We start from the raw sequence: 22,778 nt of genomic DNA, 5'->3' as shown, positions 1-22,778 counted from the left end.
TGAACCCTCTGGACCAATTTCGCTGCGCAACCAGGCGACCTCGGTAAAGAGAGTCACCCTCCGTAAAGAGAGTCACCCTCGACACGACATGACGGACGTCGACATGGCCCCCGCGGCACCCGAGCCCGTGGCTCCCCCCTTCGCGCAGCCCTCCGATCCCACGACCATGAACGGCGGCGACGGGCGCAAGCAGCTCTGGCCCCCGGGTTCGGAGATGCAGATCTTCAGCGAGAAGCTCTGCGTGCTGCTCACGCCCAACATGTCGCTCAAGGCGCCGAAGGGATACGCGTGGGTGCCCGAGGGCGACCACGACTTCGTCGCCGAGGAGTGGGAGGAGCGCAAGCGCGTCAAGAAGAACCCCAACGCGCGCGTCATGCCCCCGCCCAAGGCGAAGAAGGCGAAAGCCGCCCCGGTTGTGCGCATGCCCGACATCCCTACGTTCGAGCCCGTCGCGCCGCTCGACGTCGACGAGATGGACTTCACGGGCCTGACCGAGGAGGAAATCAAGGCTAAGAAGAAGGAGATCAAGCGCAGGAAGAAGGAAGCCCTGATGGCGCAGCTCGCGGCGATCAACGCGGCTCAGGGTAAACTCGAGGAGGCGGAGGCGAAGGCGACTGGGACGCCCACGATGAGCGCGCACCGCGAGGAGGGGAAACGACCTTCAAAGCCCGTGAACCGGCTGGTGGATAACATCGCGAGGCAGGCGCAGAGCGCCGCGCCGGGAAGCGGCGGCAAGCGCCAGATGAAGAAGGTTGCCAAGCGCGACAAGAAGGGGAACGTCATCACGCACAGGATGCTCAAGGCGCAGGAGATTGAGGGGATTCGCGCCATCCGCCACAAGGCGCTCATGAAGGAATGCCGCGAGTGCCTCTCGTCCGTGCGCAAGCACAAGTACGCGTGGGCGTTCAACAAGCCCGTCGACCCCATCGCGCTCCACATCCCGGACTACTTCGACATCATCAAGAACCCCATGGACTTTGGCACCATCAAGGAGAAGCTCGACAAGAAGTCGCAGCAGAACGGCGCGTACTCGGGCCCGCAGGAGTTCGCCGACGACATGCGGCTCGTCTTCGACAACTGCGCGCTGTACAACACCCCGGACTCCGACGCCGGATTGATGGGCAGCACCCTGCAACAGGAGTTTGAAAAGGCGTGGCTCGCGCAAAACGTCGACGCCAAGATTGCCGAGGAGGAAGCCGTCAGGGCTCAGGAGGACGCCGTCATCGCGAGCACCAGCGATGAACCCGTCGAGGAGGAGGTCCTCGCCGAGTCGCAACAGGTGAGCGAGGTGAACCGCCAGCTCGCCGAGGTTCAGCGCCAGCTCGAGGAGCTCAAGAAGCAGCAGTCGATGTCGAACATGGCGGCGATGTCCGGCGGCGGCGGCGGTTGGGGCGCGTCTACCCCTCCCTCTGGCGGCGGCGGCGGCGCGCCCAAGCGCAAGCGCGTCGACGACGACGACTACTTCATGGAGGAGGAGGACTACGAGGAGTACATCCCGGCTCCCCGCGGCGGGTCGCGCAGGGGGGGCGGCGCGCCGAGGTCGGCGCCCAAGCCCCGCGCGGCTCCCCGAGCGACGGGTGGCGGCGGCGGCGGCGGCGGCGCCCTCCCCAACCGCGACATGAGCTACGCCGAGAAGCAAGAGCTCACCGAGCTCCTCGGGGAACTTCCCGAGGATAAGCAGGCTCGCGTCGTTCAGATTGTCGCCGAGCGCCACGCCGAGATGGGCGGCGCCGAGGACGACCTCATCGAGATCAACATCGAGGAGCTCGACAGCGTCACCCTCTGGAAGCTCGACCGGTACGTGCGCTCCTGCCTCAAGCCCAAGAAGAAGAAGCCCACGCAGGCGGACATGCTCCTCGAGGCGCAGCGGCTCGAGGCTGAGGCTGAGCGAGAGCTGATGCAGGTGGAGGCGAGCCTCGGGGTTGGGCAGCCCATCGTGCCCCCCGGATCCATGGATGCCGCGGCGCCGTCCCCAGCGCAGCCCGCGTCCAAGGCTGCCGACGGCGACGCCACCTCTTCCTCCAGCGACTCGGATTCCGACTCCGACTCCGACTCCGACTCGGAGGATTCCGCGGAGGGCGGCGGCTCCAACCCCAAGGCTGGCGCCGCGCCCGCCGCGCCTCCCCAGCCCGCGGCGGGGGGAGCCTCCACCCTCGTGGAGGTGTCCTCCACCCAGCGCGTCACCGAGGACCTCGCCCTGAAGCAGAACGCCTCGAAGAAGCCGGTCAACGTGCAGAACGCGGACGGCTGGGCGAACCTGGCGGACGACAACGGCGCCGCGGGTGCGCCCGCCGCCGCCGCCGCCAAGCCCGCGGCTGACATCCCCGACTCGCTCTGGTCCGAGTTTGAGACGATGGCGCAGCAAAAGACAGACAGGGAGAAGGAGCGCGAGCAGGAGGAGGCGCGCGAGAAGGCGGCGGCCGCCGCGAAGGAGCAAGCCGCCCGCGAGGAAGAGGAGAGGAAGGCTCGCGAGGCTGCCGAGGCTGAGGAGGCGGCGAGACGCGCCGAGGAGGAAGCCGAGGCGGCTAAGAGGCGCGCCCTCGAGGAGGAACGCGCCAGGGCCAGGGCCGAGGTTGACGGCATGGCGCAGACCGTCGACATGGCGCCGGAAAAGGTGGGGACGATGATGAAGGAGTTTGAGGGTTGAAGGCGCGCGCCGATAACCTCCCCTGCCAAATACGCACAAGGAACAAACTCTGCCGTCACACTCCGCCGCAGCGAGCAAAAGCAGCACCGATCTGATTGATCTTCCACGCGAAGAACGACGAGCGGGGTATTACCCACAAGCAACTATGAGGGTTAGAAAAACAAAAAAAAGATAGCAACAGATAGCATGCGTTCCGATGAATGTTCCGATATAATATTGACGGATCCTTTCTCAGCGAAACGATCAAAGTGTCTCGACCGAGAGGGGCGCAAGATGATGACGGCGAAGCTTTTACCGAAAAAGCTTTTCGTTCTTTCATTCACAAGTCTCTGCCCATGCTAGAACACTAAGGTCAGGCAAACTCGTCGCAACACCCACTCTCGTCGACGCTTCCACGCTTCGAAGTGCCGAGTGCTTAGAGGGCGGAGGTGGCGAGGATGGCGAGGGCGCCGGTGCCGATCACGCCGAGGACGGCGCCCGCGGCGAGCTTGAGGTCACCCTCGTACTTGTCGCCGTCAGTCTTGAACTCGGACGGGGTGTAGATGGGGGAGTACTCGTCGACGTTAGCCTTGCCGTTGCGGAGGCCGAGCTTGTAGACGTAGCCAGCCTTGCCGGAGCGGCTGTGGACGACGAGGGGAGAGGGGAGGAGCGTAGGTCAGCGTCAGGGCGACGCGAGTGGATCGATCGATTCGCCCAAGGAGAATCTGACGCGAGATCTGCGTGGAAAAACCCGCGACTTGGATTTCGGGCCGTCCGACGCGGGGTATGCAAGGATCCGGGAGTGCACACTCACGTCTTGGGGGCGGAGCCAGCCTCGGTGGAGCCCTTGTAACCAACGCCAGCCTGGCCACCCTGGGCCTTGGTACCCTGCGCAGTCGGAGAGGGGAGGGGTGCCGTGGTCAGCATCGCGGCCAAGTGTGCTCCCTTGCAACAAGATACGGGAAACCCCGAAGGCGCGGGAATCGGGACGCGAGCGCGCGCGCCGCGGACGGGGCAACCGAGACGCGATCCAAACGGAATGAGCACCATCCCAATGATATGATTAGCGCTTCGCCCCGAGGATCCGACGCTCGCGACGCGTCCATCGCTGCCCTTATCGCCCGCCCACCGAGGGCAAAAAATCGTCGCGGGATACGTGTTTGTTGCGAGTAATACTCACGCGCTTGGGGCCGGAGGCGTTGGCCATGATGACGGTCTGCGCGCGCTGGGACTTGACGGCGACGCGGGCCTGGACCTTCACGCCGGCGAAGGCGGAGGAGGTGGACATGATAGCAGCCATTTTGTTGGTGTGTGGTGGCGTAAACGAAGGTTTTACGGTGGGTGCAAGTATGGCCCGCGATCGGCATTTCACCCAATACACACCCGCGAAACACCACTCACAAGAGTCCATCTCCGTCTAAAAAAAATTGCTGGCCCAATGCCGGTTCCTGATTGGCTGGGAGAGACCGGTCCAAATCAACAAATCAACGACGGGATAGTTTTTGGCGTCCGGCCGCTTTGAGGTCGGTTGCGAAATTGCGCTTCGAAACCAACCGAGTCTGGCTGTTTGGTCGTCGTCATTGGGCGGAATGACGCGGTGCGAACCGCCGCTTCGGTGCGATCGCCTTCCACAGTCTTCCACGACGCGACGATACGCCCGCCTCATCGAGATGGCTCGTCCGTGGCTCGTCGCGGCGTTTCTCCTGTGCGTCGCCTCGGCGCACACCGCGCGGGCGCTCGACGCGGACGCCGCCGTGATCGACCTGGACGACAGCAACTGGAAGGACCTCGTGATTGAGAATGGCAGGGAGGCGTGGGTCGTCTCGTTCGGAGCCGACGGATGCGCGCCGTGCGCCCAGATGGCGCCGACCTTCGCGAAGGCGGCCAAGCACATGGGCGGCATCGTCAACTTCGGGCACGTCCACGTCGGAGACGCGTCCATCAAGCTGGCGCAGTCTCTGGGCTTGACGAAGGTGCCGCACGTCGTCGGCCTCCCCGCGCACAAGACGCTCAACCCGTACACGAAGAAGAGCGAGAAGATCGCGGTGGAGTACCGCAACAGCACCGCCTCGCACAAGCGCATCGCCGAGTTCGCCGCCACCTTGCTCCCCGACGATCGCGTCACGCGCATCGCGGACGCGGACGCGCTCGCGAGGGCGCGAACCGACGCCAGCCACCTCCCGGTCGCGGTGCTCGTCACCGCCAAGGAAACAACCGGATCGCTCTTCAAGTCCCTCTCGCTGCGCTTCCGCGGACGCGTCGCGTTCGCGGAGGTCCACGTCTCCGACGCCCCCGACGTTCTCGCATCAATCCCGGGGCTGGCTGATCCCGCCACGATCGAGCCACCCGCGCTCCTGCTGTTCCCACCCGCGGGGGGCGAGGGGGGCGACGTCGAGAGGCACGGCGGCGAGATGAACGCGCGCTCGCTCGCCGCGTACATCGAATCGAAAGCCGCCGACGCCGCGCCCGAGGACGACGCGCCGGAGGTTTTCGACCCGCGCGGGGGCAAGGTGGGCGCGGGGGGTAATAACGGCGCGGGACCCGGCGGTGAGTCACCGGGCGGTGAGTCACCGGGCGACTCGGACGACGGATCGCTCTTCCCGTCGGTGACCCCGGCTCGGTTCGAGGAGCTCGTGCTCAAAGCTCCGCCCGTCGCCGTCGTCGCGTTCACCAAGCTGGGCGACCGGGCGTGCGTGGACGTCTCGAGGCGGCTCGCGTCGTCCGCGATCAAGGGCGTCAACGGACGCGTGTCCCTGATGGAGGTGAACGCGTCCTCTCCGGAGGGGGCGAAACTCGCGGAGAGGTACGCGCCCGAAACGTTTTTCTCGGCGAACGATCAATCCGAATCCGGGGAGGGAACCGAGGACGACAAGAAGTGCGTGGCGGCGGTGCTGTTTCCGCACGGCACCGACAAGGAGGACGCCGACCCGGACACGTACGATGGTGACGTGGACGACGCCGAGGCGTTCGCGGCGTGGGTCAGGGAGGCCATCCCCGACTTCACCATGCCGCTGCCCCAGCCGAGGCTGGTGGAGGCGTTCATGCAGAACGACCCGTTCGCGCCCAAGGTTATCCTCTTCGCGGACGCCAAGCCGGACTCGGCGCTGGGCCGCGATTTCATCGCGCTCGCCGCCAACTTCCACCAGGACTTCCAGTTCGCGACGATCCCATCCGGCGACAAGGTAAACGCGGCAAAGTTTGGCGTCCAATCGTACCCGAGCCTCCGCATGATGTTCGTGCCGCCGCTCAAGGGTGGGGAGAATCCGGACACCAACACCGTCCAGATGCAGGTGGCGCAGTTCCCGGGCTATACGCTCGATTACCTGTACATGCACTCGTGGCTGGACCAGATCCGCGCGCAGGTGCTCGGGAAGGACCCCACCGGCGGCGACGGCGGCCCCGAGAAGGGCGCGGCTGACCCGGTGAAATTGGTCGGAACGCCCAAGGAACTCGACGCGGAGTGCGGCGGCGCGGGGCTCTGCGTCGTCGCCTTCGTCCCGCAGGGAACCGAGGACACCGAGCTGCGAACGGCGATCGTCCAGGCCGCCGCGGATGACAAGTCGGACAGGCCCGTCAAGTTTGTCGTCGTGGACCCCGTGAAGCAGCGATCGTTCGCCGCCGCGTTTGAGGTGAGCGCCGACGACGTCCCCGCCGTTGCCGTCGTGAGCATGAGGAAGAACAGGTTCGCGACGTACAGGGCCACGTTCAGTGCCGAGCGCATCGCGGGGTTTTTGGACGACGTCCTGTCCGCGAAGCAGCGCACGCGTATGATCCAGGAGATCCCGAAGCTCGTTCCCGGCGGGGAGGAACCGGAGGAGGTGTTTGACGAGGACGTCGAGGAGGAGTTCGACCTGGCCGACATCATGGGCGAGGACGTCGAGGGGGAGGTGACCAACGAGGAGAGGCTCAGCCGCATCGAGCGGGAGCTGGCGGAGGAGGAGGCCGAGAAGAAGAGGAAGAAGGCGGAGGAGGAGGACGCCGCGGCGGCTGCCAAGAAGGCTTCCAAGAAGAAAAAGAAGAAGAAGAGGAAGGGTAAGGCGCACTCCGAGCTGTGAGCAGCCGGCGTTTCTCGTCGTCGTCACCACAAGTCGCCCCGAGGGCATTTTTAATCGTACGCGTCGACGCTTCTCCACCCGTCGTTTCGTCGCGTCGCCTCTCGCTCCTCCCGCGCGGTCGTCACCTCCTCCCAGTCGACGATTCTCTCACCTCCTCCCACCAGTCCCGCCCCCGCGCGCAACCTCCTCGCGCAACCTCAGCGCCGCCTCCGCGCGCGCCAGCTTCGCCAGCAGCGCCTCGTTCTCCCTTCGCACGTCTCGCAGCGCGGCGGCGGTCTCCTCCGCGGCCGCCTCCCTCCTCGCCTTCGAAGCAGCCGCGCTCTTGCGGTTACCCACGATTCGCCTGTATTTCGCCGGGTCCGACGTCTTCAGCGCCTCGAGCTCGTCGTCGGTCACCTTTGCGGTGATCCCCGCCACCGGCGATCGCCCTGCCCCTGCTGCGTTGCGGGACTTGGTCGTTTTCGTCGCTTTGCGCCGACGCTTGGGCTCGGGCTCGGGCTCGGGCTCGAGGTCGAGGTCGAGGTCGTCTTCGAGGTTGTGGTTGGGATGCGAGGGTCGCATGCGGAGGACCCTGGACGACGCCGCGGAAGCCGGGGGCGGGGCGGCGCCCCCGGGGAGGCGTCGCGACGTCGCGCGCCGTGCGGGTCCACCACCCACGAGACCCGCCGCGAAGTCCCGACCGGCGAGCGGCGGCACCGGCACCGGCACCGGCACCGGCACCGGCTGCTGTGGCGGCCGGTATCGCCGGGCGTGACCGGACGGCGCGGAGCCCGTGGAGTGCGCGGTCTGCGCGCCCCCGCGCGCGGCGTGACGTCGCCCGACGCGTTCCGCGATGGAGGTGATGACGAGCGCGGCCTCCTTTCCGGAAAACTCCGAGCCGCTCGCGAAGGCTGTCGCGGGGGGTTCCGGTTCCGTCGAGAGCGGGGCGGGGCGGGGGAACGATCGGAGGGGCGTGTCGTCGCGGCGCCGCGGCGCGGATGCGCGCGGACCGCGGTCGGCGTCGTGGCGCGGGGGTTTCCATTGCGGGGTCATGATCTTGTGGGAGAGGAGCGTCGCGGCGCGGGCTTCGCGAGCGGCGAGCCTGGAGACCGCGCGGCTGGTGATATCGTTCGCGCTGTCGCTCGCGAAGGCGGCGAGCCCGAGGACGTCGGGCTCGCCGAGTGCGACGGGTTCGGCGATGAGGCGCTCTATGTGCGCCTGGATGCCGTCCGCGCCGCCGTGCTCGGTGAAGGTGGCGTGCGTCGCCTGGCTCAGGGGCTCCCTGCGGCGGGCGCGGACGGGGGAGCTCGTCAGGGGGGTCGGAAGGAAACACAGCTGTGCGGGGTGGGAGGCGAGGGAAGGCTGGCGGGTGGGGTGACGCACAGGGAGAAGGAAACGTCGGATATCATCTCCGGCTCGTCCGCCGTGGCGCGGGAGACGACGACGGTGGGGCGCCAGATGCAGTCGCCCATCCTCGTCCGCCCCGCGCGCGGCGCAAGTGACGGCCGCGGCCGCCCCGGACTCCGAGTTTCGTCGCGAGCAAAGTATTTCCCATCAACGGCGAATCGAGCTAAGCGTTATGAGGAGAGCGTCGAGATCCCCCCCCTCTCACAGCATCAGCCACGCGGCGAGCCCCCAATACGGCACGAACCTGCACGCCGCGGGAGCCTCCTCGTCCACCTCGCCGATGAACCACGCTTGCCACACGGAGAACAGCGCGATGTCCACGACGAACGCGAGACTGACCCGGTCCTCCGTCACCAGCTGGCGCAGGTACTCGCCCCGCGCCGCGAGGTCGCCGCCCACCGCGGGGTCCTCAAACAGCGCCCAGTACACCGACAGGACACCGACGCCGAGGCCGACGAGCCCGAACGCCCTCGACAGGAGCCCCTTCTCCCCGCGCGCCACCTCCGCGATCCCCGCCGCGGTCCCGTCCGCCTTGGCCTCGCGCCACGCCGCGGGCGCGGGCGCAGCCGCTCGAGCGCCCAAGTACGGGAGCATCAACGCGTTGGTGAGAAACATCGCGACGGACCACGCCTTGACCGTGGGCAGGTCGCGGCCTTTGCGCGTCATCAGCATCAGCGGGAGCAGCATGAAGATGAACGCCTCGGCGAAGTTGAACACGCCGAGGGTCACCGGGTGCACCGCCGGCGCGGGTCCGAGGAGGTCGATCCCGAACTTGTTGAGCGCGGGGAGAACAAAGAAGAAATCCGTCGACTCGGCGACAACCTCCGCGAGTGTCTCCGGGGCCACCGCCCACGCGGGCTCGCCGGGCAGACCCTGCCACCCGGGCGGCGAGAGGAGGAGCACGAACCAGTACGCGGCGCCGAGCGCGTAGAGACCCGCGGCGGCGACGGCGTCGCCGGGTTCGTCGTCCACGGCTGTGCCCCCGCTCGGGGGATCGATCGCGGCTGTCGCGTTCGCGGTCGCGGCTTTCGGTGCCGCCTCGGTGTCTCCGCGCGCCTCTCGCGCCCGCCGGAGCTGCGCCTTCACCGCGGGTGCCACCGCCCTGATGATGCTGAACGACACGTCCCCGAGCTTGAACGGGGGCTCCACGACGTCGCGCGCGTACACGAGTTTACCGGACGTCGGGTCGATGCGGTAGAAACTCGCGCCCCTGGCGTTTGGGAACGGCTCGCCCTCCAGCTCCACGTACCACGTCATGCCCACGGAGAGTCCGCCGCCGTCGGTGCACTCGTCCACGATGAAGAGCATGTCGTCGGGGATCCCGTCGCAGGATTCCTCGAACAGCTTGCGCACCCTCTCCTTGCCCTTGAACGGGACGGGAAAGTTGAAGTCCTCGTATAGGATGTCGTCGTCGACGAACGCGAGCGCTGCCTCGACGTCGCGGCGGTTGATGGCGTCGTACATGCCCCTGACGACGGACTCGGCGGTGACCTCGGTGTTCGCGGCGGCCGCGGCGCGGACGGCGTGTCGCCCGGGTCGGCGCGAAGGGAAGGTGGAGGGGCGGAGGGGGGAGCATCTGACGAGAGGAGTGCCCACTCCCGCGGGTGGAGGTCGCGACGACGGGGTGACTGACGGCGACGTCGCCGCTCGGCGCGCGGCGGTGGCGCGCGTGGATCGGGCGGCGACCGCGGGACGTGCGCACACGCCGACGGCGAATGAGACGGACATCCTCGCCGCGTGTGTCCGGCGAAGCGGGACTTGCCCGCGCGACGTCGACGTCATCGACATTTATATCCGCGGCGAGAGCGACAGCCAGTCGCTGCGACCGAGAATGTGTGTGGTGCGTGTGTGAGATGGCACCGTGAATCGGTGGGAGATCTCGGAACAGATCCCCATACATTCAAACCCTGAAATAGACTGGAGTGAACCCTAACTGGTATCGAAGCTAAATGCCGGCTCCTGATTGGCCGAGACGATGGAGATCAAATATCCTTACCCCGATGATGGGTCCGGGACGCGACCCATCTGTCGCAGCGCGCGCCGCACAGTCACAAGACCTCTTTGTTAACACGCAAGATGTCCGCCTTCACCATTGCCGCCGCCGCCCCCGTGGTCGCCCCCGCCAAGGCTCGCGTGTCCCGCACCGCGGTCCGCGGCAAGGCTGCCCCCGTCCGCCGCACCGTGCGCACCTCGGCCACCGCCGAGGCCACCTCCGCGTCCCCTGCCACCTCCACCGAGGTACGCATCTCGGATTATTCGAAGCCCCTAGTCGAGATCGATACCTCTGTCGATCATCCCTCCCGATTTAGGGCGCCCCGACGCCAACCGTGCGCCGGGCGCGACCCGATGCGCGAGTCCCCCGGAGACGGTTTCGGAGAAATTCCACGCCCTCTTTGTCACTGACATCCCCGCCCCGCTTCTTCTGTCCGACAGACCAAGAAGTACTACTTCTGCGTGGCCAACGCCGAGTACATGCTCCACGACGAGAACAACGAGCACTTCCCCGAGGTGCTCCGCGAGCGCCGCCGCTTCTACCGCGAGACGAGCAAGGAGCAGGACTTCTGGATCGTGCCCAACCCCGCGTTCCTCGACGCCATGCCGGACGTGAAGAAGAAGGTGCGTCAGCCGTGCGTCGCGGTCGTCACCACCGACAAGGTGTGGAATGACTTTGTCAAGCTCCGCCTCGACCGCGTGTACAAGGGGGCCGTGGAGGGCACCGGCGTCGAGTGCCTCAAGTCCAACGAGCTCATCGCCAAGGATGCGTTCAAGGCGCCCGACCCGAGCAAGTGGACCGCGCCCTACCTCAAGTACGCCCCGGGTTGGTGGGAGGCGTTCTACCCCGGCAACGAGGACGCGTGAGTTGTTGTTTCACGTCAACAGGGGTTGAATGGGTCGATGACCGTCGAGAGGTTGTCTTGCTCGACGAGAGAAGGAGAAAGCGGGGTGACTTGGGAGAAATCCTTCGGTTCATCATGAAATATTACGACGAGAACGGCGCCGCAAAAGCGAGGAGGAGAGAGGAGGCGGGGAGAGGAAGTTGGTGGATTAGCGATTAGCGTTGTTTGATGTCCACGCCACGCATCTTTACAATCGTTCGAGTCCGATGCACAACGCGCGCGGCGTGGTAATTGAGTAATATGCGTCGGGTTTGTCGTTACAATGCAATATCGCGTGGGCTCTGTTACAGGTGAGCCTATTTACATACGGCGGTCGCGGCGTCGTCTCTCGCGTCCACGATCAGGGAATGTACTTCTGGATCCACATACCTCCGAGCACGGAGACGATCCACGCCGCCAGCTTCTGCGTCGGCCTCGCCGCCAGGCTCACGATGGCCGGACCCGGGCACATACCGGCCAGGCCCCAGCCGGCGCCAAACAGCACGCCGCCCAGCATCAGCTTGTCGTCGATCTTCCTGTTCTTGGGGATGCTGAACTCCCTGGTGCACGCGGGTGCTTTTTTCTTGTTGGCGATCGCGAAGCCCGGGATGGACAGCGCCATGGCGCCGCCCATCACGAGCATCAGGCTCGGGTCGAAAGACGCCCTCGTGGCGGAGAGGAAGCCGCTGACCTTCGCCGCGCGGCGCATGCCGCTGACGGTGAGGCCGAGGCCGAACGTGAACCCGGCGAGGGCCTCGGCGAGGGCGTCGAGGGTCTTGTGGAGCTTGGTCTTGTCGCCGTCGTTCTTTTTGGACGCGGCGGAGGCGACTTGGCCGATGCCAAGGAAGCCCAGGGTCGCGGCTCCCGCGATGGAGAGCCAGCGCGTGAGGGTCTCCGCGGCGGGCGTGACCATGTTGTCGATGGCGGAGAAGTCGGAGTTGATGCCGAGATCACCGTTGGTATTGAAGACGCTGGCGACGATGAAGCCGGACACCATGAAGATGCCGGTGTACGCCATGGAGCGGGGGCTCATGCGCGAGTTGCCGCAGATCCCGTGGCCGGAGGTGCAGCCGTTGCCCATAGCGGAGCCGGCGCCGACGAGCAAGCCCGCGAGGACGGTCTTGGCGAGGCTCACGCCGGGCTCGGCGATCTGGTTGGGATCCCAGATGCCGTCAACAACTCCGGCGGCGACGAGGCCGCCGAGGAAGGAGAGGCGCCACGGGGAGAGATCTCCGTTTTCGACGACGCCTTTGAGCGCGCCGGAGATTCCGAGGATGCGGCCGGTCAAGAGGAGCTTGCCGACGGTGGCGACGCCGAGAATGCCGCCGCCGACGAGAGCCGCGTGGGGCTCAAAGTTGAGTTTGATGGACATGTCGTTGATATGGGCGTGCCGCGTGCAGTTGTGGGGAGCGTTGTTAGGGCAATGCCGCGTGAAAAAGAAAAACGTTTTTGAGGGGGAAGGTGCCGAATCCTGCAAAAAAGCACCAAAAATGTATGGGAACCAGTCACATCTCGAAACCTCCTTCGGAATGCTGTCACACCGGGGAGGCATGACAGGGACCCGACGCGCTGTGTGTCACCCTGTTTGTCACCCTTCCTTTTGCGCCAATTTCCAGGTTTGGCTGGTATCGGCGCCAAGGAGTTACCCTCGAAGGTATAATATTGACTCAACATTCAGGGTCTAAAAAGTATCGAAAAAAGTGTCAAAATTAGTTCTCCCTCGACACATTTTTCGCCACTTTTGCTGGTATCGGCGCCAACCGCGAAAGGGGGAAAGCCAATCCCGCCGGGTCAAACATGATTCTTCGCTCATCACGCGACACTCCGAGACGGGCGCGGGAGTGCTCCGAGAGTCCCTTCCCCTTCCAGCAGAAGAGATGTCCATCGACGGCACAACCAAAGAGTGAGTCCCACGGCACGGTCGTCGCCATGGCTTCACGGCTTTCGCCTCGGCCGGTCCACCCCGCGCCCGGCCACCTCCGCCCGCCTCGCCGTCGCGCTGCGGAAACGCATGCATCCGCGTTTTTCCCCTCTCGTCCCGGAGGACTCCACCCTGACGACCGGTCCCCGCTCCCCGTTCCCCTCGCCCCCCGGTGCACGCAGCGGCTCGCAGCCCCCCGCCTCGAACAGCACGAAGACCTCGACGATGACCGGCGGCGCAGCGACCCGGACCGTGGGCTCCGGAGGCACCGCCACGCGAGGGGGACCAGCATCCTCGTCGAGAGGCGCCGGGTCCGTCGGGTCCGCCGCGTCGTCCAAGCCGCACGCGGCGTCGCACAACGTCTCCGCGGCGCTCTCCCACCGCAGCTCCGCCGGCCTCGCGGGCGTCGTCGCCGCCGCGCGGGAGAAACTCCGCCCGGTGGACCCGAACCTCCAGGAGCGATTCTGCGTGCACTGCCGGGGCCCGCACCGGAGGAACGCGCCGCCACATCCCCCGATCGCGGCCAACCCGTGGCGAATGGAGTGCGAGTTCAGCGTCATGTACAAGGCGTCGGAGCTTCCCGCGGACAAGGACAGCGGGTCTTTCATGGGGGGTAAGGATTGTCTTCGGTGGAAAGTCGACGGCGCGCCTTTTGAAGATTTCGACATCGCGTACTGGCTCCCGATCTTCGTGGAGGGAGCGCAGGAGACCACCGAGCCCATGAGGCTCATCGCCATCACCGGCAGCAAGCAGATGATTCAGGCGGACTGGTCCGTCATCGGCCCGCTCATCCCCGCGATCGTCTCGCGCACGCGCAGGGCGCTGAACAGCAAAACCCCGGCGGCGACGGCGGCGTGCCTGGACATCGTCCGGTGCCTGCTGACCACGCACCCGGGGGCGTGCGACGCCATGATGCGGTGCGACGGGTACAGGCGCATGGCGCCGGTGCCCAACCTGTTCATCAAGTCCAAGGAGATGGTCCGCACGGGGTACGAGCTGAAGATGGTGGGCGGGCAGAAGGAGAGGCTGTGCGACGTCATCGACGACGTCCTCAACCTGATGGCGAGGCAGGGCGGGGCGCGGGGTCTGGCGCTGCTCAAGTCGTACATACCGACGTTCACGCCGAACAAGCCCGCGGTGCCGCGATAGTCGGTGCGTTCCGCGTTGTGCGTCCGCCGTCGGGTGTCCTGAAATGAAATTGAAAAAGACGGGGCGTTATAAATTTCCGTTTCGTCCCTCGATCCCGACTGGTGCCCATACGATCGATCTCTGGTGGGCCTCGTATAACACCCGCGGCCCAACCCTACCACGGCATTTCAGTCTGGCCGTCGCGTCAGCGTACCCGCGCGACCCGACGGCGAAGATGGGTTCGGAAAAGGACCCCCTGATTCCCAAGGACGTCGCCCTGACGGACTCGGGGCGCCCCGTCGTCAAGCGCAGCGTGCACTGGGCGCTGCTCTCCTTCCTCATCCTCGGAGAGATCGCGGGCCAGGGCGTCTTCGCGCTGCCTCTTCACCTCGGTCGGTTGGGGTGGTTCGCGGGCACGCTCACGTGCTTCGGCACGCTGGCCATCAACAACATCTCCCTGCGCATCATGTACGCCACGCACACGCGGTTTCCGGAGGCGAAATCCCAGGGCGAGGCTGCGGGCATCCTCTTCGGCCCCGTCGGCCAAGGCTTCATCCGCGCCGTGGTGCACCTCTACCTCTTCACCATCCAATCCGCGTACCTCAACTCGCTCGGACGGACCATCATGAACGAGTTCTACGGCACGCGCGTCTGCCTCCCGCTGGCCACCGGCATCGCGTCCCTCATCGTCTTCCCGTTCGCGCAGCTGAGGAGCTACGGCGACATCACCGGGATCAGCATCGCGTCCTTCGCCGCCGTCGTCGCCGTCGTCTTTCTCATCGTCGGACGTTCGCGTGAGGTGGACCCCGACCCGACGTCCTCCACCTCGTTCTGGCCCCCGCTGGGCATCACCGACTCGTTGACCAGCGTCGGCGGGTTCTTCTTCGCGTCCGGCGGCGGGCAGTGCGCCTTCTTCGAGTACCTCAGCGAGATGTCCCGGCCGGAGGATTACCCCAAGACGCTGTGGCTCACCACCCCCGCGCTCTTCGCGTTGTACTACGGCACAGCCGCGGCGATGTACGCGCGGTTCGGGGATAAGGTTCCGGGATTTTTGCTGGACATCCTCCCGTTCGACGCCAGCCGGCTCGTGGGTAACACCCTGTTCTTCTTCCACATCATCGTCAGCTTCGTCATCCTCAACTCGGCGCTGTTAAGGGCGTACGCGAGGTACTCGGTGACGGATTCGTCAAACGCCGCGAGGCGGGATTGGGCCGGGCTGTCCGCTATCGTCGTCCTGGGCGCGTACGTGCTGACGAACACCGTGAGTCTGTTCGAGGACCTCACCGCGGCGATCGGGTCGCTCTTCGTCTCCACCACGGTGCTGTTGATACCCCCGGCGTACCTCTACGCCGCGCACTGGTTCAAGCGTCGCGAGGATCCGGAGCGGGGCGCGATCGGGCGGGAAAATAACACCCCGGTGAAGAGGAGCCCGAGCCTGAAGAAGCTCGGGGGTTTCATCGGGAAGTTCTCGCCGATGAAGAAGGGGAGGAAGGGCGGCGAGGGAGGAGATGCGGGCGGCGGCGGGTCCAGCGGAGGGTCGACCCCGGGCGAGAGCACGCCGAGGCCGACGGGTTTTGAGGTGCACTGGTCCGTGCTGTGGTCGCTTCGGGTCATGCTCGCGGTGGCGGTCGTGGCGGTGCCGGTGCTGTCGTGGGGGTCGCTCGTGCGGCTGGTGCAGGACATGGCGACCCTGGCGCCGCCGTTCTCGTGCGGGCCGTGCGTCACCAAGGAGTGCATCGAGAACGAGCGCGCAGAGAGCGCGATGGCGTACCTCGGATTATTGGAACGCAGAGTGAGGGGAGCCGCGCTGCGGGGGTGACAAAAATATCGCCCCGCCGGCGAGCGCCCCACGCATTCGACTACGGGCTATACCGTCAAATTTAATAGGCAACGGAGAAATAATGTTTCGGTGACTCGTCGATCGTCGCGCGGCTCGTCAGAACTGCTTGTACTTGAGGTACTTGCCCGTGAGTGTGATCTTCACCCTGTCCCCGTTTGGATCCGCCTGCCGGCCAAACTCCATGTCGAAGTCGATGGCGGACATGATCCCGTCGCCGAACTCCTCGTGGATGAGCTCCTTGTACGTGCTGCCGTACACCATGACCATCTCGTAGAACCTGTAGATGAGCGGGTCCGTCGGGACCGTCTGGCCCACCGGGATGGACCCGGTGCCCTTGTACGGCACGTGCTGCAGGAGCATGACCGCATCGTCGGGTAGATCGAGCATGGCACCCGCAGCCTGCGCCATCTCCTTGGACATCTGATGCTGGCCCAGCAGCGCGGACGTGGTCCACGGGACGCTCTTGCCGCATGCCTCGGCGAGAGACGCCCACGTGATCCCTTTCTTCATGCGGTTGAAGACGACGAGCTCGGTGACGTCGTTGCGCGTCATGGGCGCGGACGCGACGGTGCGAACGGGACGGCCCGATCGGAGGGACGCGCGGGTGACAGCCGCGCGCGCGCGCTGGGGCACCGCCTCACCCCGGATCGTGGGGCGGGACGTGAGCGAAAGGGACGCCCGGGCGGACATGGATCGGCGGAACGGTGTTTACGAACGATTCGGGGCGCGTGCGCGGCGGCGTGTGCGCTCGCTCGAGGTGTTGTCGTCAAAAACGGACGCCCGGCGCGGGGTCGAAAGGGCCCGGCCAGCTGGCTCGCGCGTGCACTTTTTCCAAACCCGGGGATCCTCGACGGTTAGGCCGAGGCCGCGCCACTCGACCGAGGCGCCGGAGCGCGCCCCCGACGCGATGTCAGAGTATGAAACGCGCCCGCACGTCTCGGGGCTGAAGCGCAAGGCCCTGGTCGGCGTCGAGTACGTCCCTAAGAAGGAGGACATGGCGGAGGGGCCGTTCGTGTGCAGGCTGGGCGCCACCGGGGGATTGCCCCCGCCCGGCACCGAGTTTCGCGCGTGGCGGAAGAACCTCCCGTACCGCGGTCACATGATGCTCCTCCGCGGCCGCACCGACGGCGTGGACTACATCGGCGCCAATCACGCCCCGCTGGGGCACTACCCCGCGGGGGACGCCTGCAAGTACCTCCTCGGTAAGCTGGTGCCGGTGGGGAAGGGGAAGGGCGGCGGCGGCGGCGGTGGGGACGACGACGCCGTGGAGTACGAGCTCAAGCTGATGCCCGTGGGCGGCTCCCGCGTCATCGACCTGGAGTGCCGATGCCACGCGCTGGACTACAACGAGCCCGAGTGGGACGGAGCGGAGGACCTCAACGACTACCAGGTCCGCGCCGCGCACAACGCGCGGCTCCTCAAAGCCTTCGCGTCCGCGAAGCAGCAGAGGAAGGTTGCGAAGATCATGGCCGAGCGCAGGGTCGACGGCAACACCATCGCCGCCCCGGACGCGATGGAGGCCACGTTGAAGCGCGCCACCGAGGGCGAGATGGACGCGTCGCAGCTGTCCAAACTCGCGGGGGAACGAAGGAACATCCCCGAGCACAACCCTTCGGCGACGAACGCCATCGACGCGTACCCGTTCAATCTGTTCCCGATGTTTGCGCTGCTGGAGAAGCGGACCAAGTGGAAGGAGATGGTCAAGGCCGCGAAGAAGCCCAGCGCGATGAAGGAGCTGAGGGACGGCGGCGGCGTCGACGACTTCATCCTCGGGCTCGTTCCGAAGCTCGCCGAGCACTCGGGCGGCGCGACCGATCGCGAGGAGAACGACCGGCAGAAGACGCGAGCCAAGGCGCTCGCCGCGCTGGATTTCCTCCTCGTCTTTCTCCACGCCAAGGACCACATCTCGGAGAAGCGCGAGCGGCGCAAGGACGTCGAGGGAGACGACGACGACGCGTACACCGGGAACAAGTACCTGTCGTGGACCACGCGGGAGCGCGTGGACGCCGGGATCCAGCGCGCGTGCGTCGACGCGTTCATGGAGGAGCAGCACTCCGGCGGGACGGCGACGGCTGGCGGTGTCGCGCCCGGCCCCGACGAACCCAGGCGATTCTCGCGCCCCAAGGCGATGAAGGACCTCGTCTGCCTCCACGTCATCCTCATGGCGCTCAGGGTGTGCAACTACGACGTGGACCTGGACGCGTTGGGGGCGAGGATGAAGATGGGCGTCAAGGCGCTCGCGCCCCTGTGCCGAGAGCTGGGATGCGCGGTGAAGAAGAGCGCTGGGAAGAAGAGCGACGGGGGCGGGGTGACGCGGGCGACGCTGCCGCTGGACGGCACCAAGACGCTCCAGGACGTGCTCCCGGAGATCAAACGACGGCTCAAGGCTGCGAAGAAGAGGGACTGACGCGATGGCTTGGAGGTTCTCGGAGGTTCTCCCGCCGGCGCTGTAATAACACCAACACACAACCACGAGACGCTACGACTTTTAACCGTAAATGCGCAAAAGCGACTGCCCGCACCGCGGTCTTCGCTTTTCCCGAAAATCTCGAATTTCAAAAGAATTTGAAGTTCTTCGATTGGTCCACGCTGGAAAAACGAAAGGCGATATCGAACCTCTTCGTCTCCAACGTGGCAGGGGAAAAAATCGCGTGGACCATCTCGTATGCGCGACCAGTCTGAAGATTTCGCGTTCCGAACGTAATGCGCGACGGTTCGTGCTTATTTGGCGCATTTCTCTTGCGCCAAAAAGTCGTGCTGGAGCAATCCGTTCCGCGGCGCCCCCCAGCCACTCTTCGTCGCACCCACATGGTACGCGCCAAGAAGAACAAGAAGATGACCGCCGTCGCTACCCCAACCGATCTCAAGAGGCTCGCCTTCGTCGAGTCCGCCGCCGTCTCCTCCTACGAGTACCTCACCGGGTCCGCCTACTTCGCCAAGGCGTGCGGCTACTACTCCAACGCCAAGGAGACGAACGCGCTCAAGGTGAGACGACCCCCCCGTCGCGTCGAACGGCGCGCGAGGCGCGCCGCGACGTGAGATCCAGCCGTCGGCACCGCGGATCTCGCGCAGGATCGTGATTCGTTCCGTCGGTTCGCGCGAGCTCCAAACCCCGATACCCTCCGCCGCGCGCCCCGCGTCGCCGCACCCGCCGGCCGAATAACTCGAATCTTCAGTTCCCGGGCCTCGGAATGTTCGCTCACCTTCTTTATTCCTTCCGTCCGTCAACCACAGGGCTCCATCACCAAGATCGAGGACCTCATCAAGGCGTACGGCATGCCCGTGGTGGCCAAGGTCCAGGAGAAGTACCCCGAGTACATGACCAACGTGGACGGCAAGGTGGACGTCGTCGTCACCAAGGCTGTCGACATCTGGACCAGCAAGATCGCCCCGTCGGCGCCAGTCGCCATGGCCAAGTCTGCGCTCGCCGCGTACCCGGTCAAGGTGGAGGAGCTCCTCGCGCAGCGCGAGGAGTACTTCAAGAAGATCGAGGCCTTCCTCGCGGACCTCAAGGCCAAGGCCGTCGCCCTCCCCGCCGACGTCTCCGCCGCCATCACCAAGGCCATCGCCGAGGCGCGCGCCAAGATTGACGACGCGCAGCTTTTCGAGAAGGTGAAGACCGCCTACGAGACCGCCCTCAAGTACCCCGCCGTCGTCGCCGTCTTGGAGAAGACTGCGCCGGTGGCCGCCAAGGCTGTCGAAGTCGCCGGCCCTTACTACGTCAAGGCTAAGGATATCGCGACACCTTACGTGGCCAAGGCGACCGAGGTTGCGACACCTTACGTCACCATGGTCACCGACAGGTTCAAGAAGGTGCCGGAGCTCAACTGAGGGTTCGACGGTCGGTCGTTTCGGGTAGCCGGGGTAGGGACGCAACGCACGCGCACGCTCGCTGTAAAACACAGGTCTGAGAGAGAGTCGAGCCGCACATTTTTTTCCTTTCATGTCTGACGATGAAATGGCAAGCCAAGTATAAACACGAAACCCGTCGGAAACGCCACGAGTCCTCACCACGACGACGAGGGCAATACTACGAAGGTGATTTGTTTGCTACAAAACCGACCGCGCCGGCGATGACTAGATATGGGAGGCGATTCCCATCCCGTGATCATCCGAAGCTGTTGAAGAAGAACATGGCTATGCCGAGGATGAGGAAGATGAGGATGACGTCTACGCAAAAGTTCCTCGTGCTCCGCATCGAAGTGATCACCTTCTTGAGCTTCCCGTTTGCGGTCCTCATCTCGCTCGTCGTGCTGTCCAGCTTCTCGTCGATGACGTCCAGGATCGGTGTCTGCCGCTTGATCTCGTCGTCCATCTCCCCGCCCAGGTTCTTGAGCACGCTGAGACCCTTCGAGATCTCGTCCAGACCCTCGTCCTGCCTCTGCTTCGCCTCCTCAAACTCATCCCTAAACGCGCGCGACTCCTTGCTGTGCTCCATGCTCACCCCCTCGCCCTTCTCGAGGTCCTCCATGTTGATCGTGACGTGCCTCCTCGCTCCGCCCCCGGTGCCACCGCCGGCGTCGTTCCCCGCGCCCCGGGGTTTGGGCGCCTTGGGGGGCGCCTTGTTGACTCCGTCTGGGACGCACTCAATCTGGTACTCAAAGTTGTCAACCTGCGAGACGCGCTCTTCCTTCTCCTCGTCCGTCAGCCCTCTCATCTTCTTCTCCATCATTTTGCGGAGCTTGGGTAGTTCGCCGCGGAGGTAGTTCTTACCCCGACGGATCTCCGCGTTGGCGGTTGCGATGGCGGCCTTGTTTTTCTCCGCCTTGATCTCCTCGGCTTTTGCGATGAGATCCTTCAGGTTGAACTGGAGGGAACTGAACATCGTGGTGAAACCGTCAACCTTACCGGTGACCGGCGCCATGGGCTTCTCATCGGGGAGGTAATGCTCGTACCTGAGGTGATGGGGGTTGGACGGAGGTGGACGGTGAGCGTGGGTGCCCGAAGGAGCGCGCCTCGAGTCTCCGAGGCAACAACAAACAAACACAACGGGAAAAAAGGCTGGCGGGGCGCGAAGCGGGGCGCGCGTATCGCGGCGGGTTTCCGGGTCCGGGCGCTCACTTCTTGAGCAGCCCCTGGCTGCGGAGGATGATGTCCGCGGAGTTGGCCATCCTCGCCGACACCGGGTCGAACTCGGCGCGCTGCCCTCTCTGGGGGGCCCACGGTACGGTCTCATTATTTACCTCACCCTGAGAGAGAGGCAACACGCCGGGGTTTTGAAAAAGCCGAGTCACGCTCCTCAGACACCGATCGCGCGCCCTCACGCGCGGATCGTAGGGTTTAGTGTCCGGCTGCCATGCCGATAGTCATAGACGACGAGAGCGATGACGACCTCCCGCTCTTCGCCCGGCCCGTGGCGCGGATGCCCGCGAACAAGGACGGCCCGGGCGAGCGCGAGGAGCCCGACTGGATGAAGAGCTTCAAGTCCCCAACCTCCCAGGCCCTCAACGCGGACGACGACAGCGACGACGGCATCATGGACATCTTCCAGAGGCACAAGACCGAGGAGAAGTTCGAGATGAAGTCAACGCCCGCGAAGATGGTCAGGTCCCCGCCCGCCAACGCCCCCAAGGTGGAGGACGACGACAAGGATGACGCGGATGTTGAGGATGAGCCGATCGAGATCGACGACGACGACGACGACGACGACGAGGCCGTGGGCGATGGCGATGGCGATGACGACGACGAAGAGCCGGCGGCGAAGACCAAGCCCAAGACTCCGACGCCCAAGAAACTCGGCCCGCAATCCGCCAACGCCGACCGCGCCTCCGTGAGGGCGCAAGCCGAGAAGACGGCTGGCACGTCCACCCCGAACCGCCCGGGCGAGGTGCCCCTCTTCATGCCCTCCGCCGTGAACCGCAACAAGGTGTTCTTCGAGCTGGAGGGCACCGGCGAGGCGGTGGACCTCGAGGGCGACGTCGGCGTCGTCGGCCGCCTCCTCTCCAACGCCAGCGAGAAGCACGGGAGCGGGCTGCAGATGGACATGAAGGGCGTCATCTACAACGCGCGCATCCTACCGACGCCAGCCAGCGTCGTCATCCTCGCCGTCAACGCAAACGAGGCCAAAGTGGAATCGATCACGCACGACTTCGTGCAGCTGAGACGGGACCCGGTGGCGAACGGCGGATTGGGAGCGACGCTGGATGGGTACCTGGGCGTCGACAGCGACGACGAGGAGGGCGCGCACAGGGCCGCGGCGGGACACGCGGCGGCGGCGGCTGTGCGGGCTATGGATGACGTGAGCGACCACGAGGGCGACGGGGGCGCCGGCAAGCGCAAGGGAGGGGGTGGCGGGAGCGGGGCGAGGAAGAGCCAGAAGCTGGGCGCGGACGGGAAGAGGAAGGCGACGGGGGGACGCGGCGGGAGAGGGGGGCGAGGGGGGCGGGGCAAGGCGAAGAAGAAGCCCGCCAAGCGACCCAAGAAGTAGCCGCGGCGTGCAAGTGTTCATAGGTTTCTCACTGTCCGCGTGTGTCCGATCGATGGAACTTTCTCCCAGCTTCCACGTCAGACGGCCCACGTCACACCGATACGCGCACGGCACTCGAACCGCCCGCTCGAAAACCCACCCCATGGCGCTCTCCGTCGCATCCGTCGCCTGGAGCCTGGCGCGCGTCGCCGACCGGCGCGCGACTTCGAGCCCCGCGCGACCGCCGCTCGGCACCCGCGTGGACGAGATCAGAATCTTCCGAGACGGAGGTAACAACCTCACCCAGCTCTCTCGACGCGCGACGCGGGCGCGCGTGTCGATTCCTCGCGCCTCCTCCTCGCGCGATCGCGACGGATGCGCGCCCGACGATGAGGCCTCCGGGTCCTCGAACGCGGCGCGGAAGATCACGGCGGCGCTGCTCTCAGCGTCCCTCCTCGTGGCGACCGCTCCGGACGCGACAGCCATCTCCTTCCCGATCGCCACCGAGAGCCTCTTCCCCACCGAGGCCTCCCCGGTGCT

At 65.8% G+C, this 22,778-nt stretch overlaps 13 protein-coding genes across 13 annotated transcripts; 8 read left to right on the top strand and 5 right to left on the bottom strand.

The window, feature by feature from the left end:
• Positions 1–88: 88 nt before the first annotated feature.
• MICPUN_61955 (bromodomain-containing protein) lies at positions 89–2,647 on the top strand (the record flags this gene model as incomplete). The annotated part of the gene is made up of 1 exon (XM_002508730.1): positions 89–2,647. The coding sequence occupies one exon, from the start codon at positions 89–91 to the stop codon at positions 2,645–2,647; it is 2,559 nt and encodes an 852-aa protein (XP_002508776.1).
• Positions 2,648–2,925: 278 nt separating this feature from the next.
• PSBR (photosystem II PsbR protein, chloroplast precursor) lies at positions 2,926–3,968 on the bottom strand. Its single transcript, XM_002508456.1, has 3 exons — positions 3,807–3,968; positions 3,441–3,514; positions 2,926–3,267 (listed from the first exon to the last, which is right to left on the bottom strand). Exons 1-3 carry the CDS (start codon positions 3,924–3,926, stop codon positions 3,063–3,065), a joined length of 399 nt encoding a protein of 132 aa, XP_002508502.1. The 5' UTR covers positions 3,927–3,968; the 3' UTR covers positions 2,926–3,062.
• A 328-nt stretch (positions 3,969–4,296) lies between these two features.
• On the top strand, positions 4,297–6,681 carry MICPUN_61953 (predicted protein; the record flags this gene model as incomplete). The annotated part of the gene is made up of 1 exon (XM_002508729.1): positions 4,297–6,681. One exon carries the CDS (start codon positions 4,297–4,299, stop codon positions 6,679–6,681), a length of 2,385 nt encoding a protein of 794 aa, XP_002508775.1.
• A 1,587-nt stretch (positions 6,682–8,268) lies between these two features.
• On the bottom strand, positions 8,269–9,555 carry MICPUN_69331 (predicted protein; the record flags this gene model as incomplete). The annotated part of the gene is made up of 1 exon (XM_002508455.1): positions 8,269–9,555. A coding segment is annotated over one exon (1,287 nt), but the record flags the coding sequence as incomplete, so codon positions are not given.
• Positions 9,556–10,539: 984 nt separating this feature from the next.
• Positions 10,540–10,926, top strand: MICPUN_102712 (predicted protein; the record flags this gene model as incomplete). Its single annotated transcript, XM_002508728.1, has 1 exon — positions 10,540–10,926. One exon carries the CDS (start codon positions 10,540–10,542, stop codon positions 10,924–10,926), a length of 387 nt encoding a protein of 128 aa, XP_002508774.1.
• A 184-nt stretch (positions 10,927–11,110) lies between these two features.
• Positions 11,111–11,981, bottom strand: MICPUN_109033 (predicted protein). Its single transcript, XM_002508454.1, has one exon. It carries the CDS (start codon positions 11,974–11,976, stop codon positions 11,305–11,307), a length of 672 nt encoding a protein of 223 aa, XP_002508500.1. The 5' UTR covers positions 11,977–11,981; the 3' UTR covers positions 11,111–11,304.
• Positions 11,982–13,089: 1,108 nt separating this feature from the next.
• On the top strand, positions 13,090–14,013 carry MICPUN_61949 (predicted protein; the record flags this gene model as incomplete). The annotated part of the gene is made up of 1 exon (XM_002508727.1): positions 13,090–14,013. The coding sequence occupies one exon, from the start codon at positions 13,090–13,092 to the stop codon at positions 14,011–14,013; it is 924 nt and encodes a 307-aa protein (XP_002508773.1).
• A 214-nt stretch (positions 14,014–14,227) lies between these two features.
• Positions 14,228–15,911, top strand: MICPUN_61948 (amino Acid/Auxin permease family; the record flags this gene model as incomplete). The annotated part of the gene is made up of 1 exon (XM_002508726.1): positions 14,228–15,911. One exon carries the CDS (start codon positions 14,228–14,230, stop codon positions 15,809–15,811), a length of 1,584 nt encoding a protein of 527 aa, XP_002508772.1. The 3' UTR covers positions 15,812–15,911.
• A 17-nt stretch (positions 15,912–15,928) lies between these two features.
• On the bottom strand, positions 15,929–16,384 carry MICPUN_85699 (predicted protein; the record flags this gene model as incomplete). The annotated part of the gene is made up of 1 exon (XM_002508453.1): positions 15,929–16,384. One exon carries the CDS (start codon positions 16,382–16,384, stop codon positions 15,929–15,931), a length of 456 nt encoding a protein of 151 aa, XP_002508499.1.
• Positions 16,385–16,739: 355 nt separating this feature from the next.
• On the top strand, positions 16,740–18,239 carry MICPUN_61946 (predicted protein; the record flags this gene model as incomplete). The annotated part of the gene is made up of 1 exon (XM_002508725.1): positions 16,740–18,239. The coding sequence occupies one exon, from the start codon at positions 16,740–16,742 to the stop codon at positions 18,237–18,239; it is 1,500 nt and encodes a 499-aa protein (XP_002508771.1).
• A 392-nt stretch (positions 18,240–18,631) lies between these two features.
• MICPUN_109032 (predicted protein) lies at positions 18,632–19,813 on the top strand. Its single transcript, XM_002508724.1, has 2 exons — positions 18,632–18,817; positions 19,067–19,813. The coding sequence occupies exons 1-2, from the start codon at positions 18,668–18,670 to the stop codon at positions 19,661–19,663; spliced, it is 747 nt and encodes a 248-aa protein (XP_002508770.1). The 5' UTR covers positions 18,632–18,667; the 3' UTR covers positions 19,664–19,813.
• A 47-nt stretch (positions 19,814–19,860) lies between these two features.
• On the bottom strand, positions 19,861–20,943 carry MICPUN_106152 (predicted protein; the record flags this gene model as incomplete). The annotated part of the gene is made up of 2 exons (XM_002508452.1): positions 19,861–20,727; positions 20,894–20,943. 2 exons carry the CDS (start codon positions 20,941–20,943, stop codon positions 19,941–19,943), a joined length of 837 nt encoding a protein of 278 aa, XP_002508498.1. The 3' UTR covers positions 19,861–19,940.
• Positions 20,944–21,128: 185 nt separating this feature from the next.
• MICPUN_61943 (predicted protein) lies at positions 21,129–22,259 on the top strand (the record flags this gene model as incomplete). The annotated part of the gene is made up of 1 exon (XM_002508723.1): positions 21,129–22,259. The coding sequence occupies one exon, from the start codon at positions 21,129–21,131 to the stop codon at positions 22,257–22,259; it is 1,131 nt and encodes a 376-aa protein (XP_002508769.1).
• Between the last annotated feature and the right edge of the window lie 519 nt (positions 22,260–22,778).

This window comes from Micromonas commoda, chromosome 10 (genome assembly GCF_000090985.2).
Source record: "Micromonas commoda chromosome 10, complete sequence".
Taxonomy (NCBI): domain Eukaryota; kingdom Viridiplantae; phylum Chlorophyta; class Mamiellophyceae; order Mamiellales; family Mamiellaceae; genus Micromonas; species Micromonas commoda.
The sequence above is the reverse complement of the archived record's forward strand: the minus strand, read 5'-3'. Positions and strand labels throughout refer to the sequence as shown.

Coding starts and splice junctions, on each gene's coding strand:
- PSBR (XM_002508456.1), bottom strand. CDS start 3,926: ATGGCTGCTATCATGTCCACCTCCTCCGCCTTCGCCGGCGTGAAGGTC. Junction 3,515..3,806: donor ACGCCTCCGGCCCCAAGCGC/GTGAGTATTACT, acceptor CCGACTGCGCAG/GGTACCAAGGCCCAGGGTGG. Junction 3,268..3,440: donor GCTGGCTCCGCCCCCAAGAC/GTGAGTGTGCAC, acceptor CGTCGTCCACAG/CCGCTCCGGCAAGGCTGGCT.
- MICPUN_109033 (XM_002508454.1), bottom strand. CDS start 11,976: ATGAGCCCCCGCTCCATGGCGTACACCGGCATCTTCATGGTGTCCGGC.
- MICPUN_109032 (XM_002508724.1), top strand. CDS start 18,668: ATGACCGCCGTCGCTACCCCAACCGATCTCAAGAGGCTCGCCTTCGTC. Junction 18,818..19,066: donor AGGAGACGAACGCGCTCAAG/GTGAGACGACCC, acceptor CGTCAACCACAG/GGCTCCATCACCAAGATCGA.